The sequence below is a fragment of the Seriola lalandi genome, unplaced genomic scaffold (assembly GCF_002814215.2).
Source record: "Seriola lalandi dorsalis isolate HSWRI2012SDOR001 ecotype SW California unplaced genomic scaffold, Sedor1 jcf7180002054613, whole genome shotgun sequence".
NCBI lineage: Eukaryota > Metazoa > Chordata > Actinopteri > Carangiformes > Carangidae > Seriola > Seriola lalandi.
The window spans coordinates 1-13,560 of NW_019525166.1; the positions used below are offsets into that span (position 1 = coordinate 1).

Sequence of the window (13,560 nt, forward strand, 5' to 3'; positions counted from 1 at the left end):
ATCTCAACTTTACCACCAGAGATGGAGGTGACGGATCACATAATGGGAACTGTTGGAAACTAACGGCTCGTTAATTTGAATTAATGAAGTTTAAAACAGACATTTCAGCATATATTTAAGGTGTATTTATTAGTGTAATGCCATGACTCTACAGCAAAGTTCAGCAAGGTACTATTCAATTCGTTTTAAAGCATGAAAGCTCTGCAAACTCTGACAACGGAATTTCACACACCTGATTTAACATAAGTCAAACAAGTCAAACCCACCAACACAACAACAGAGCATATTGAACAAGTGTCTCATAAGGTAAAGCTGTAAAATGCATCTGGAAAAAAAAAGTGTAATTACTGCATGCTTACTGTTCTGGAAGATCAGATTTATAGAAAATGCTCAAACAGGTGAAAAGAGAACTTACTCCTGATCAAAAAGATAATCAAGGCAATTGCAATCTGACTGAAGTAACTTAGAATAAATAGAACATACATAGCTACTTTATCTTTTGATATTTTTGATATTTTAATCATTTTTGTAAGCAAGTCAAATAGATAAATAATAGTCAAGATAAAAGCACATCAGAAAATAATGCAGAAGAACAAATAATTTAAGCCACTACTTACGCAAAGTCTAATGCTGATGCATACAAGGTTTATACACAGATGGTATGAAGTGTTCTGTCCAAAATAAGCCCTGTTTAGCATTTAGAGGACATTCATTTTCACATTCACAGATCATCATCTAAAAACTAGCACACTACCAGAAGTTTCACAAGTACATGCAGTGAGTTGCAAATTCTGGGTCAAAGACATCCGTACTGATGAGACTGCTGGAGAAGCAGAGAAGGAGTGTTAAAGTTCACAAAATTCACATAACACACCCTCTAAACTGTTCATTTCCTACTGCTAATTTGTGTTGAAAAAGAAAATCACTCCTGGGGTAAAAAGGTATGTCTGAAAGCCAGCCCAGCCAGCTTATGCCAGCCATCTCTCGCTACCTTCCTCCCCCTCTTTCTCTTCATCCAGGTCAGGACAGGGGTGTCACTGCTCTGGCACAGATGTGTCGTCTCTCTCTACTGCCCCCGATCCTCCTGCCTCTAAAAACAGAAATAGGCAAGACGTAGATAAGCACTGCGGAGTCTTGAAAAAAACAGTTTCTATGCAAGCTCTTGTTGTCAAGGTTAAACGCTTTGATACATAGTTACAAACTATAATGTTACTTGTGGGTGGATCTTTTATAAAGAACAAAAACTTTTCATTGAGCTGCTACTTAATGAGGATTCATTTTGAATGAATCTTTCTATAATGCAAATATATTTAAATAGAATTGCTGAGAACTTGATTCCTTGTGATGAGCTCAAAAACCCACTTCTGTTGTGAAAAGGGGGTCTCCCCCAATGGGAGGTGCTCGGGATGCTCAGTTCCAGTCCGACAGGTCCATTAATTCTGCTGTCCCTCTGAAACATATACTGTACCTAAAGCACCTGGAGCTATAAATACATCTCCTACATAAGCATGCAAGGCAGACAGCAACTGGGTTAGGGAGAATCATTGACATAGATCCCTTGAGGCAGCCACATCCCCAAAGAAAATGCAGCTTTGTCTTACTGGAAAAGGTGAAATTTCAAGGGCTGGGCATCGAAAGCCTTCTCTTACTTCTCAAATATTCTCTCTAATTCACACGTTCCTGATAGTTCACGTTCGAAAGCATGATTTGAGTGGATATTTGATGTCAAAGTGTTGTTATGATGTTTAAGAGTTTTATTTTGTACTATTGTTGATTGCAGAAATGTTTGGATTTGGTTTAGAGAAGCATAAAAACTAATCTAAATGCAACTCTTGCCTGTGTTGGAATAATAAACATCCACAAGGGAACACAGAAATTGGACTAATTGAATTCTGAAACCATTTCCTCCTCCACAGTTGTATAAAATAACAATTGGAAAACAACTCAACACTGAGAATGTAACTTGACATTTTCCAGGTAAAACAACCTCTCGTCAACATGTTTTCTCTCTCACCGTTTACCAGCACATCTTGAAGCAGATTCATTTATAACCCCTTTAACACATTAATTAATTGAACGACTCGATCATCGGCTGCTGGAGACCTCATGGGGTAATTAAATGAGTCACTCAGTTATGTATTGCATTAATTACACCTGGTGCGAACCATAAGGGGATCTAATATGTGTATTTAATTATGTATAGCTTTTAAATGGTTTCTTTACCTAGTGATTAAAATGGTAAATCAGCTTGTGTTCCTGCATTGTGTTTAAGTGTTAGGCTCTGTGGAGACATTACGGTCACATGATTTTCCAACTTTCATCTTAAAATGGGACAGGCAGTAAAACCAAAGAAGACTAATGCTCCACCAACAACATGGAGATCATCCTTAAAACATAAGTAGCGATACCATGCAATACTATGTGTATTTGCATTATACCAAACATTTACTTGCTTATTGTATGTAGAATAATTAATCACTTTAACTCAAAGTATCACAAGATTCTGTTCATGGTCAAATATGCAACTTACGCTCTCTACATCACTTACCTTATGTCACCTACTGTAGTCACAGCTCCTGATGGGAGCCTCTGTTAGTCACTAGCCATAATGCCCTCTTTAATGGCATTATGTGACCTAGTCTTATCCCTTGGTTCTACACCACTGACCTGTGTCCCCCTGGCTGCCGTTGAGCACATCCCCAGTGCTGCTCACCTCCTCCCCTTCTGCTTTGTCCTCCGGCTTCATCTTCTTACGGGTCATGTGGCCACGGAAGCCAGCCTGAATCTTGGCAGCAGCCCTGTTGGCCTCGGGGTCATCCAAGGGAATGTCCATGATGTCCTCCTCCTCCTGGGGGCGGCTGCACTCCTCCTGCTAAGAGGACCACAAAGTTGTGGTTTCTCACAGTAGGATAGCATATTACATGAGCATATGAAGATGCACTGGTGGGAGAATCTCATCCTTAACAGACTGTGTAGATATTTTGTACAATTATCTGTGTATGCAATACTGTCTTTTTGGCACCAGGGGATGTGTGCTTGTTGCAGAGTAACTCACCTTTATTACATGACTTCAGTGGGCCTCTGAAGAGGTCAATAAACTACATTAACCTCCCTTTTTTGCGCTCCCTTTCTCCTGTTGTCATACAATGTATGATACAATGCAGGAGAAAACATGTCCAAGTCAGACGATTTCGTGACTAATTACCGTGGTCTGCTGTGTTGTTTTTTTGTTATGGATTGGTTGTGGATTGTTGTTAGCAACAGACAATGATTATAAGATCACAGATAATTGTTTATTATACAAAATAGAGCAATCTGCTTTTTTTGTTAAGAAACAAAGTTGGAGTAAAAGATCGCTGCATGTCTGACTATTTTTAGCTAATTATTCAGATTTCAACTAAACAGGAGTTATTGTTAAAAAAAAAAAGGGTTTAAAATCATCTTTCAAGGAAAAAAAAATTTCTTCAGCTGAAAAGGATGACCCAGCGAAAATGCTACTGCAATCAACAGTAGCTCATTCAGTGACTGAAAGTACAGCAGCCACTGTCCCATAGGAAACGTTGGGTGGGCGGAAGAGAAATTCTGGCTTGTCATAAAGTGTCAGTGGAATAGCGCCAAGGCTTTCGACGGGTTATGTAAACACCAATTCTAATTGTGTGGCGAACACATATCAGCTACACCCTGTGCTTTGCTTATAGAAACAGATTGACATTTCATACAAAGGCAGCCCACAGAAAGAGCCCACTGTCATCCCACTACTTTGGTGAAACAGTGCATCATGTCTCCAGTGAAACCCCTCCAGTGTAGGAGTGTGACCACCCACCTGTTCAGCCAGCATTCATTAGCCTCTGTGTCTGACTGCTCACTGAGCTGCCAGAATCCAGCTCTTTTTCAGCAGCAGAGATGAGAGGGCTGCTACACTGGATTTTGTTGGCTACACCACCTTCTCAGGGGTCTTATTGTTTTTATTGCCTCAGGGTCCACAGACTTAATATTAACATGCAAATTTCAGGTAACCTAATATCACCCATGATAAAAGAGCTTCTTTTTTTTTTTATAATAGAGCTTTATGTACTTACTTCTCTGTGATTAATTTACCATCTTAGAGTCATAAATACACAAATGTTTAATACACATTTTACTATAAGAGTAAAGAGGCAAAAACATCAACAACATGGCAGTATGCAGTTTGAGGACAACAAAACACTAGTAAACACCATTAGTAACTAAGAAGGGGTTAAAAATGAAAAATAAAATCTATTAAAAAAGTTTAATCTAGAGCTTTTACTTACATTGTGACAGTCCATGTCTTACTCTCAAAGATGACTTCAGTCTTCAGCTGAGTTCACCTAGTTTGACTTGTATGCCTCAATTTCTATGTGGACCAAGCAATGCTCTCCTAAAAGAGTCTCCGGTATAATACAGATGTCTCACTGGCTCTTACTAACAATCACTGTATGTTCAGTAACACCCTGCTCACGCAAGAGTGAGAGAGAGAGACATACAGTCAGAGAGAGAGAGGAGGAGAGAAAGAGGGAGGGAGAGAAAGAGAGACCTCCTACAAACATGACAGCATGTGTTCCATCTTTTCAGTCTCATTAAGGTTGCTGACCTACTGTGTTCACATTACTGTTACAGACCTTTAACAGAAGTGCAACATTAACATAACACAGCCTACAGACTTAGGAAGAGTAACTGAAATAGGCTGAATATGGAAACAATTTCAGCGATTTAAAGTTTGACAGTTTTCTAACAAGTTAAAATGATGGAAGCATTTAGTCTGGATATTAATAAGGAATGCGCAAAGTGACTATCACATGGGCCGAGCATCATGAAAACTTCATAAGTTGCAATGTTACAATAATAAAATCGACAAATAAAAACAGATGACCAACATAGAAATACTATGTAAAAGCCAGATGGTCATAAAAAATAATTGCTGACTTTCAAATTGTACTAATAGTGTGGAAATAAAAAAGTGTAAGCATCTTGGACTGTTTTTACACTAGGAGGTGTTATAAATTTATTAGAGGCAGAGTGAGCTAACAGCCCTCTCCATCCCTCTGATCCCAGCTGGTATGGCCGCCCACACTCCTCTGCCAGCCTCAGAGACAAGACGGAGAGGGAGAGAAAGAGAAAACATCCATTTATCTGAGTTATATCTCTGACTTTAACGCTCTCCTGCTGGTTTTCTAACCATTCAAACAATATGTTAAGTTATCCTCACGCCTAATTTCACAAAGCGGACTCGCTTTATCAATCAATTCACTTTTAATTTGTATGAATGATAACCACTGTGTAATTAAATTTACTGTAATCAATCATAATAATAGTTAGTCTGCTCATAGTAGCCTAATCATTAGTGTATCTAACATGGTATTTATCCACCTGAGATGATTGGAGCATAGGAACGTCATTGTGCGAACTTGTGAACAGCGAGTTAAAGGCAAAAAAGTTAAAATAAAAAAAACTACACAAGCCATATGAGATACTGCAGCCAGGTCACTATTACAGTAGATGGCCTATATACTGTAGTTTTGTGATAGCTTTGTTTCAGCTGAAATAAATTTTGCCTGTAAGCAAGAGTATACAAAACAGCACGAGCACAGAAATACAGAAGGTAGTGTTTTACTGTTTAATCAGTCAGTTAGAAACTGCTATTAAAGGTAGATTACTGATACAGATGGTGCCTAGCAACTCTCAGCATCACCATCTCCTATTAATTCCATGACGACACTAAGAGAGAGCAGGATGGTGAGGGGTTACCATGGTAACGTTCTTAGTGCCCCTTCCTACACTCCCTCCCTGCGTATTTAGAGCCCTGTTGGTCCAGACAAATCAGACGGGGCTAACTGTGACAGCAGTAAAAATGTTAAAGGCTTGATTCACAAGACAAATTGTCTAGTCTGTGTTTTATGATGATAGATTATTGAATCAAGTTTCAATCTGTGGAGGCTGTGGTGGCTCCCAAGAGGAGAGTGGATCTGGCACTAACAAAGCAACTGTATTACAGTTTTATGAGCATGCGGCAGAGTAAAGGCCTCAAACAGCATCTTGAACACACCCATATATGAACAAAGAGACAGATTATGCAGAATTTAGAGACTGAGACAAAAATTTCTGTACATTTCAGTTAAGACGATTTTGATTGTGACCCGTTCAAAGTTGATCAGAGCAACTACGATACGTCATCCAGAAAATGAACTATTTTGGAGATGTTATCAATCACCTAGCCCTGGAGAGCCCAGGGGAGAAATAAACGGTAGGGCCACTGTTGACCAGACTCGTCCTTAAAGAGTTTATTTATATTGGCTACCTGAGACAGGAATTGGAACAGAGCAGACTGCAGACCAGCTAAAGACACCTCTGTCTGAAAGTGTATGAACATTAATCCACAGCCTGATGATAAAAGTGGAGGAGATATGGTGAGTTGTACAACCTCTATTTTATTCAAACCCTACAAGTTATGGTAAAAAATCAGGGCTATTTTATCAACGCAAAAATGTTCATAATGTTAAGGCATATAAAAATGTGTGAAACCCGTTACCTTGTCACTACTTTTGCCTCCAGGCTCTGTGGCATCCCTCTCAGACCCAGGTGGCCTTTCTTCTCCGTGGTGGTCAGCACCTGTCCTATCCACACTCCGGCTGATGCTTTCCCCTTCACTCTTTTCTTGGACTTCAGAATCAATCTTTCCTTCTTCTACGACATCCTCTTCTTCCTTTGATGTGACCTCTTTTTCTTCCACTGTATCTTTTGCCTGTGACTCTACAAGTGATCTCTGACTGTCCTCTGGTAAATGTTGTGCACTTGCCTCTAAAGTTTCACTCTCTGCCTCCATTGCAGCCGCGGTTGTATATGACTGGGTTACTTGAGATGAATGATTTTCTACACCGCCATCATTAACATCTTCATCCTCCATCTCACTATAACCTTCTGTATGTATGTCCTCTTTGTCTCCTCCATCTGTGTCTGTCCTCTCATCTTCTTTAAGGTCGTTGGACTTTGTTTCTTTCTCAGAATCCTCATTCTGACAAAGTTTGCCTTCTCTTATCTTCTCATTATCCTCATTTGTATGATCGGTTTCAACCTCTGGGTTTTCTTCATCTGCCTCGGTGGTGAGCTGATGTAATGAGCTAACACCTTCTCCCTTCTCATCATTATCATCACTATGATTTAAATTAGGGGCATGTGTGTCCACCTTCTCCTTCATTATATCAGGTGCTTCGTGCTGACTTTCCATTTCCTCCCTCTCAGACTTAAATTCTTTTTCAGCTCCCTCCATTTCGGGTTCCTCGTTGTATTGTAGACCAGATATATTTTGGTCTGTTGCCACTGCAGTAACATAATTGGAGTCTTCCTCCTGTTGCATTTCTAATATCTTAGTCTGTAAGACCTCTACTGATCCCTCTTCCTCTGGCTGTTTCTCCCCGACCTCAGTAATCTGCTGAGCCTCTGGAACATCTTCAAAGCTAATCTCAACCAAAGAATCCTCCTTTGGTATAGTACTACTATCTAAACCACCCTCAATATGAGCTAAACTTTGATGTGTTTCCTCAGAAGAAGCTTCAGTCTCTGTTCCTTCCTCCTCTTTTGTTTTTGCTTCTTGTTGATTGCCCTCAGTGGTTTCAAATTGAGACAGTGATGATCGTGCAAGAGTTTCCGCAGGTTGGGGATTTAAGCTTTCTTCTTCGACTACATGTATATAATTTTCAACAGTGGCTATTTCCATTATTCTCTCGGTTCCACCAAGCTCTGTAGCACAAACGTCCACATCAGCCTGCTCAGAATATGGAAAGACCTCCACTGGTTCTTCAACTTCAGTATTTTCCTCTCTTTCTGAGCCTGTAATCTCCTTATCTACAACTGCAGAGTCTTGTTTATCACCTCCCTCATCTTTTGCCATTCCTAACTCCTGAGCACACACATCTACATTAGAAACCCCACTGAATGATAACAAGTTAGTGGACTCAGATTGATGTATGACTTGGTCTGGAACAGAGCTGCTATCTTTTTCATTAGCTGCCCTGTCAACTTTTTCAAGTGTATTTATTGTTGGGTCTTTCTCTTCCTCAGTCCCACTCAGTTCATCAGACTGTACATCTGCAGCTGGGAGCCTGTTGATGGATTCCCCTTCTGAAAGTCGTTTTTCCACTGAAATAATGTGTTTCTCTGTAATATCATGTTTTCCTTCTTCTTGTGTGCTTTCAGCTAAATCAACTTCTTCAGATACGTTAGGTTGTGAGATCGAAAGATTTGAGGCTTGTGCTGAATGACTTGATTCATCTTCCGTTTGGCACTCAAATGATTTTTCTCTAAAAAAGTACCAATCAAAATGAAAGGCTTAAGTTGAGAAATACTCAGTATGACAAGGGAAAAATTTGATGCTTCTCAGAAACCATGCAAGTATCATAATGCCTGTGTCACACTCATCTGGATCCTGTCACTGTGTTGCTGCAGCTGGTCGTCTCTTGTTGATCAGTATTGCTCTTTCTCACCTTTGACACTGCAAACTTACCACCGCTTTCAATACTGAACTGACGTTCTATGGTAGTTCTGAGCCTCTACACCAAAATTTTTTACATGGACCTCTCTGTAAAGTTGCATTAGATTGAACCATACTATCCATATTCTAAAATAAATTAGTATATACTACTGCATTTGCTTATAAAATCTGAACACATACTTTTAACAGATGTGCAGTGATTATTTTCTGGCATTTGTTGAGACAATGCATGTATGTCCAAACCTCAGAAAAAGTATAGCTGGGGAGTGATTATGCAAATTTTACCCATGACCTAATTCTATTTCCTAATTTACCTCATCAGGACTACAGAAAACCTCACACCAAATGATGTCTGATGGAAACATTTTAGTAATAAACATGACAAAATAATATTGCATTCTCATGTCCACTTATCACTATCCTTTCCCTCATGTCCATCCTGTCCCTCTCCTGTTGAGCCTCTTGCCTGTTGATAGCACATATAGTGAAACTCACTTGGAAATGGCGATCTCTGGTGCAAGCTCTTTCTCGGGACTAGCCTGTTGGGGTGAAAACCGACAACAAAGGTGTAATGGTAAATAGAAACTCGCTGATAAACGGAGGAGAGATTTATACGCATACTGAGAGTAGTAAGCTAATATATTGTAGGTTAAATTCGTACCCCATTAGCCTTGAATGCATGGTTGTTGTAAAATCGATCTTCCAGTTTAGCAGCCCACTCAGCAGGGTCCATGCCACTCTCTACACGCGAAAAAAGAAATTCAATAATAATTTGACAGTACGTAATAGCATTTGTCTCATTTAAAGGGCAACTTTTACTTGTCAGTTTCACGTAGAAAGTTGGAGTTACCTTCTCTTTGTTTGAGAAGAACATCGAAGTACTGTGCAGCATATTTAGGGATGTCTTCAGGCTGGTCTCGTAGGATTTCTCTGGCAAGTCCCTCGAGGATTGTACCAAACCCTCGCGGTATCCGCAGGTGAGTGTTGGAGAAAGGCACTGACATTTTTTAGGATAAACTTCGACGGTAACTAGGGATATCTGACCAGGAGAAGTTTTTCCACTGTAGCTTATTTACTGTCTTCCCCTTGTGTAGTGCAGAAGGGGAGAAAAGCTAACGTTAGCTGGTAACGTTCTAAAGTACATAACGTTAACTTAACGTTTGTGGTTAAGCATATTAGCTACACACCACTTAAACAGCTTACATATATATATGTAAATATATATTCAGTAAGATTTAGAAAATGTCAAAACATAAGTAATTAGTTACGCCTGTTACCTGAAATGACTTGCAATTCGTATCAACGTTTACTTTTAAATGCTATGGCTAGTGACAGTAGGCTTTTTGTTGATAACCGTTTCTAGGCAACGACTCTGACTACGGATACTGACTAGGCTCAAATGCCATTAAACTCACAAGAAATAAAGTCTTTATTGGTTATAATTGCGGGTTCATAGCATTCTCGAAGCAAACAATATAACGAGTAGCATAAAGCAGCATTATTTACACATAATGTATATTAGCATGTATAGCACAGTCAGACGTGTGCCCCATTTCGCTCCTCAGGCATATGTGATGACTGCATATTCCGAGTTGGTGCTCATCTTGCGGCTGACCTCTCTGGGCATGGGGACATGCAGCCTGTCAGCTGATCGTGAGGCCTGCAGGTAAGACCTTGATTCATCTCCCCACCACTGGAGAGGAAGCAGAGAAAAACTCTTGTAGTATGTTGGAAATAGAAAGATCCACTCAAGACTTTTGTCTCTTAGGTTTAGTCAAACCTAGTTGATAAAAATACCTAATATAAATAAACTGTTTATTGGCTGTATTTCTTTTTTATACAAACCCATACATGAAATATATATTCACTGTCTAATCAAGAAAGAGAAATATAAGAGGTGTTAACATTATGATATAAAATGAACAGCTTTATGATCATTTTAGAAGCTGTGTGACTGTGGAGTTGTATTACAACACCGAGAGCTGTCTCTCAAGTTTAGTCAAACCTAGTTGATAAAAATATCTAACATAAATAAACTGTTAACTGACTGTATTTCTATTTATACAAACCCATACTTATGAAATATATATTCACTGTATAGTCAAGTGAGATAAATATAAGAGGTGTTAACATTATGATATCAAATGAACAGAACATTTTCACCTTAAGCCTTTCATTTTGATTAGTAATTTTTAGAGAAAAATCATGAGTCCCAAACTGAAGACTATCTAAATCTAAACTTAAAGTTTCTTGTCTGGCAACCCTACCGTGACAGATGCTCTCTACATATAGTAGGTCCTTTGTTCACCTAAGACTTGAGCAGGCGCTAAAGCATACATAGCCAAGTAAGTGTTCATTCATTTAAGATTATATAATCTGGGCCTTCATTGTGCCTCCTTGTAGACCAACAACAGTCAACTATAAGTGATCAACATAACATAGGCATTCACCAATTTTATATTTGAGATTGTGATCTATGGTTGCAAAGGCGTGCTCAGAACAGAGCAGGGGAGAATAAGCTGTCCTGTGAATTTAGGATTGAGTGAGAGAAAAGCAACAAACACATTGACACTGAAGTCTTGTCTCTCACCTCCTTTTGATCTCCAGGAGTCAAATAGCAAACCTGAGTGAGCTCTGGTGTGCTGACACCTCGGGCAGCGATCATTATATCAGCATATGGAACCTCAGTGTCACTCTCATTATCTGGGTCAAAGAAATTATTAAATATATTAGTAATTGTCTGTCTTCTTATTGTAACAAGTTCTGCTCTGTCACTTAGAAAAGATGTGTGATTGTCTTACCTGGTGTTGGAATCCTTAAAGTCACTCTTTCACTGTGTGTTGACAGTGACCCTGGTGAATATGACAGGTAAGAATGACAGGACTGCATTTGGAAGCCAGAATTGTTGCATTTTATATTTCATATTTTTGATTATTTACCCTTCACTGGTGAGAAGACAGCATGAGATGGTTGTGGTGAGCTGAAAAAGAAAATAAAGAAATTAACTAACAAAGCATTTTGCAAAATCATAGATTTTTTTGTTGTGAACACATACGTTTACCCAAATTGTACTTACCTTGACCTGGATAGAACAGGCTCCCCTGGGATGTGTGACATTGTTAATGAAATGATATAGAGATAAAAATTGTATGTAATTTCTCATTCAGAAATGGTTACTTTTTACAGAAAGAATATGTTCATAGTGTAATATTCTGTAATCACCTTTACCGTTGCAGCTTTGTCTGTTCCAGTTCAGACACAGATAAGCAGCCAATGCTGCAAGCACCATGGCCACAGCAACACTTACTGTTGCTAAAACCTTAATTCCAGTAAATTCTCCTGTTAACATTAACACAACAGTATGAAATTGGATTGGATTGGATTGAAAGGGCAACTTGGAAAGGGCAACTTCTACTTGTCAGTTCAACATATAGATGCACATAATAATACAGAATTCATACGTAGTCATACATTATCTATGTTGATTAACTTTATATTCTGCACTGTTTAAACTCACCTCCACTTGATTCTTTTGGCTTAGCAGGAAGAGATGCTGAGAAATGTATAACATAGGATAAAAAAATAAAAGTAATTTGATTGTGCAGTATTTTATATCAGACTTATAAAAGTTTCTCACCATTTTTAGTTTCAGTCATTGGGGTAACTGTCCAGTTTGGGGCACTTGTTTGAGCTGAAAACAAACAAGCAGAAAACTCTGAAATCATTTGTTTATTTGCTTCTTTTTTAAAGAATTGCCAAAGACATAATATATCTTTTATTGATTTTTACATAATAATGTTAATCTACCTTCAAGTTGCAGTGAAACAATACGCTCTGTTTTTTGTGAAAGCTGGGGGTCATCCGTGTCTTGTGTGTAGCAAGTGTAGCTTGTTTTAAGGTCTTCAGCGGACACGTTTGACAGATGAAGAGATGTTGTGCAAAAGGTGCTTGAGCTTTGTGTCCCATGACAGACAGAGTTGCCTGGTGTTTTACTCCAACAGCCCCGAATAAATCCATTGGAGCAATTGTAGTTGCAGTTTAATGTTAGAGAGTCCCCTAACACTACAGTCAAGAAATCAGTGGGTATCTTCATATTAACACAGCTACCAAAATCTGCAAAGAGAGGGAATTTGATCTACTTTAAACATCAAATAACAAGCATGACTTTTTGACAGCATTATTGAACGTATGTACATTTTTTTAACATACTTATTGCTAAATCCCAGTACAATAACAAAGAGTATAAAAACCTTACCTTGTGTCACCCACAAAAAGAGCAATGTGAAGTGGACTGAGATCATCATTATTGCTCCCTGTTTTTTTGATTCCTGCTGCCTCGAAAAACAAGCAATCAAATATCTCCTGCAGTTGGAGTCTGGTGATGCTTGCACCTGCAGAAAAATACTGAAATACCCACACATATGAGCCAACCTTTGGTTAAGAGTACAGGAAGTGGTATACAGCAGGATTTAGAAGTATGTAAAAATAATTCATAAGTTTCCATTTATTGCACTTGACTTCCTGGAAAATTATATTTCTGTTGAGTGTGTAAAGGACAAAAGCATATTCTCAAAAACGATACACCAATCACCCACTAACATTCAAATTACCTAAATTCAAGTATGCATTAATACATAGCATACAGTTTGCACCTGGGTTGAAGAAAAGATACAGAACATGACAATGTGGTTTGCACATATATCTGCAGATGCATAACTGCAGCTCACTCTCTGCTCACACAGGGGATGTGTCTGACATTCATTTTCCACTGTAATTAAATCATTTATTTCTAAATCCTCAGCCTCTGAAGACAAACAGGGCCTTTTGTGATGAAGCACTCAACATTAACCTAATTTATATGATTCCAGAAATCTAACTGATTATATATTTTTTTTATCTTTCCCATATTTTTATTTTATATTCGTTATAACCTCTAAATGAATTACATAGGTTTCATAAATTATTGAAGAGATCTACCAACAGAGACAATATCTAGGTCAGCTTTAGAACATACTCATACATTATGAAGATGGAAGGTACAGTTACAGAACATG

At 38.6% G+C, this 13,560-nt stretch overlaps 2 protein-coding genes across 7 annotated transcripts; both read right to left on the reverse strand.

Moving 5' to 3' along the window:
* Window positions 1–110: 110 nt before the first annotated feature.
* LOC111665048 (neurogranin-like) lies at window positions 111–9,780 on the reverse strand. 4 transcript variants are annotated; one of them, XM_087177593.1, is made up of 6 exons: window positions 9,357–9,780; window positions 9,168–9,247; window positions 9,002–9,045; window positions 6,548–8,315; window positions 2,668–2,869; window positions 111–1,090 (listed from the first exon to the last, which is right to left on the reverse strand). In XM_087177593.1, the coding sequence occupies exons 1-6, from the start codon at window positions 9,508–9,510 to the stop codon at window positions 1,035–1,037; spliced, it is 2,304 nt and encodes a 767-aa protein (XP_087033719.1). In that variant the 5' UTR covers window positions 9,511–9,780; the 3' UTR covers window positions 111–1,034. The 4 variants fall into 4 exon arrangements, with proteins under 4 accessions (XP_087033719.1, XP_087033720.1, XP_087033718.1 ...); XM_087177594.1 differs by having other exon boundaries at window positions 2,714–2,872; XM_087177592.1 differs by having other exon boundaries at window positions 2,668–2,872.
* A 131-nt stretch (window positions 9,781–9,911) lies between these two features.
* Window positions 9,912–12,904, reverse strand: LOC111665040 (uncharacterized). 3 transcript variants are annotated; one of them, XM_087177596.1, is made up of 10 exons: window positions 12,762–12,904; window positions 12,314–12,619; window positions 12,144–12,197; window positions 12,024–12,059; window positions 11,735–11,845; window positions 11,583–11,607; window positions 11,446–11,486; window positions 11,308–11,358; window positions 11,097–11,209; window positions 9,912–10,199 (listed from the first exon to the last, which is right to left on the reverse strand). In XM_087177596.1, exons 1-10 carry the CDS (start codon window positions 12,808–12,810, stop codon window positions 10,068–10,070), a joined length of 918 nt encoding a protein of 305 aa, XP_087033722.1. In that variant the 5' UTR covers window positions 12,811–12,904; the 3' UTR covers window positions 9,912–10,067. The 3 variants fall into 3 exon arrangements, with proteins under 3 accessions (XP_087033722.1, XP_087033721.1, XP_087033723.1); XM_087177595.1 differs by having other exon boundaries at window positions 11,729–11,845; XM_087177597.1 differs by lacking the exon at window positions 12,024–12,059 and having other exon boundaries at window positions 11,729–11,845.
* Window positions 12,905–13,560: the final 656 nt, after the last annotated feature.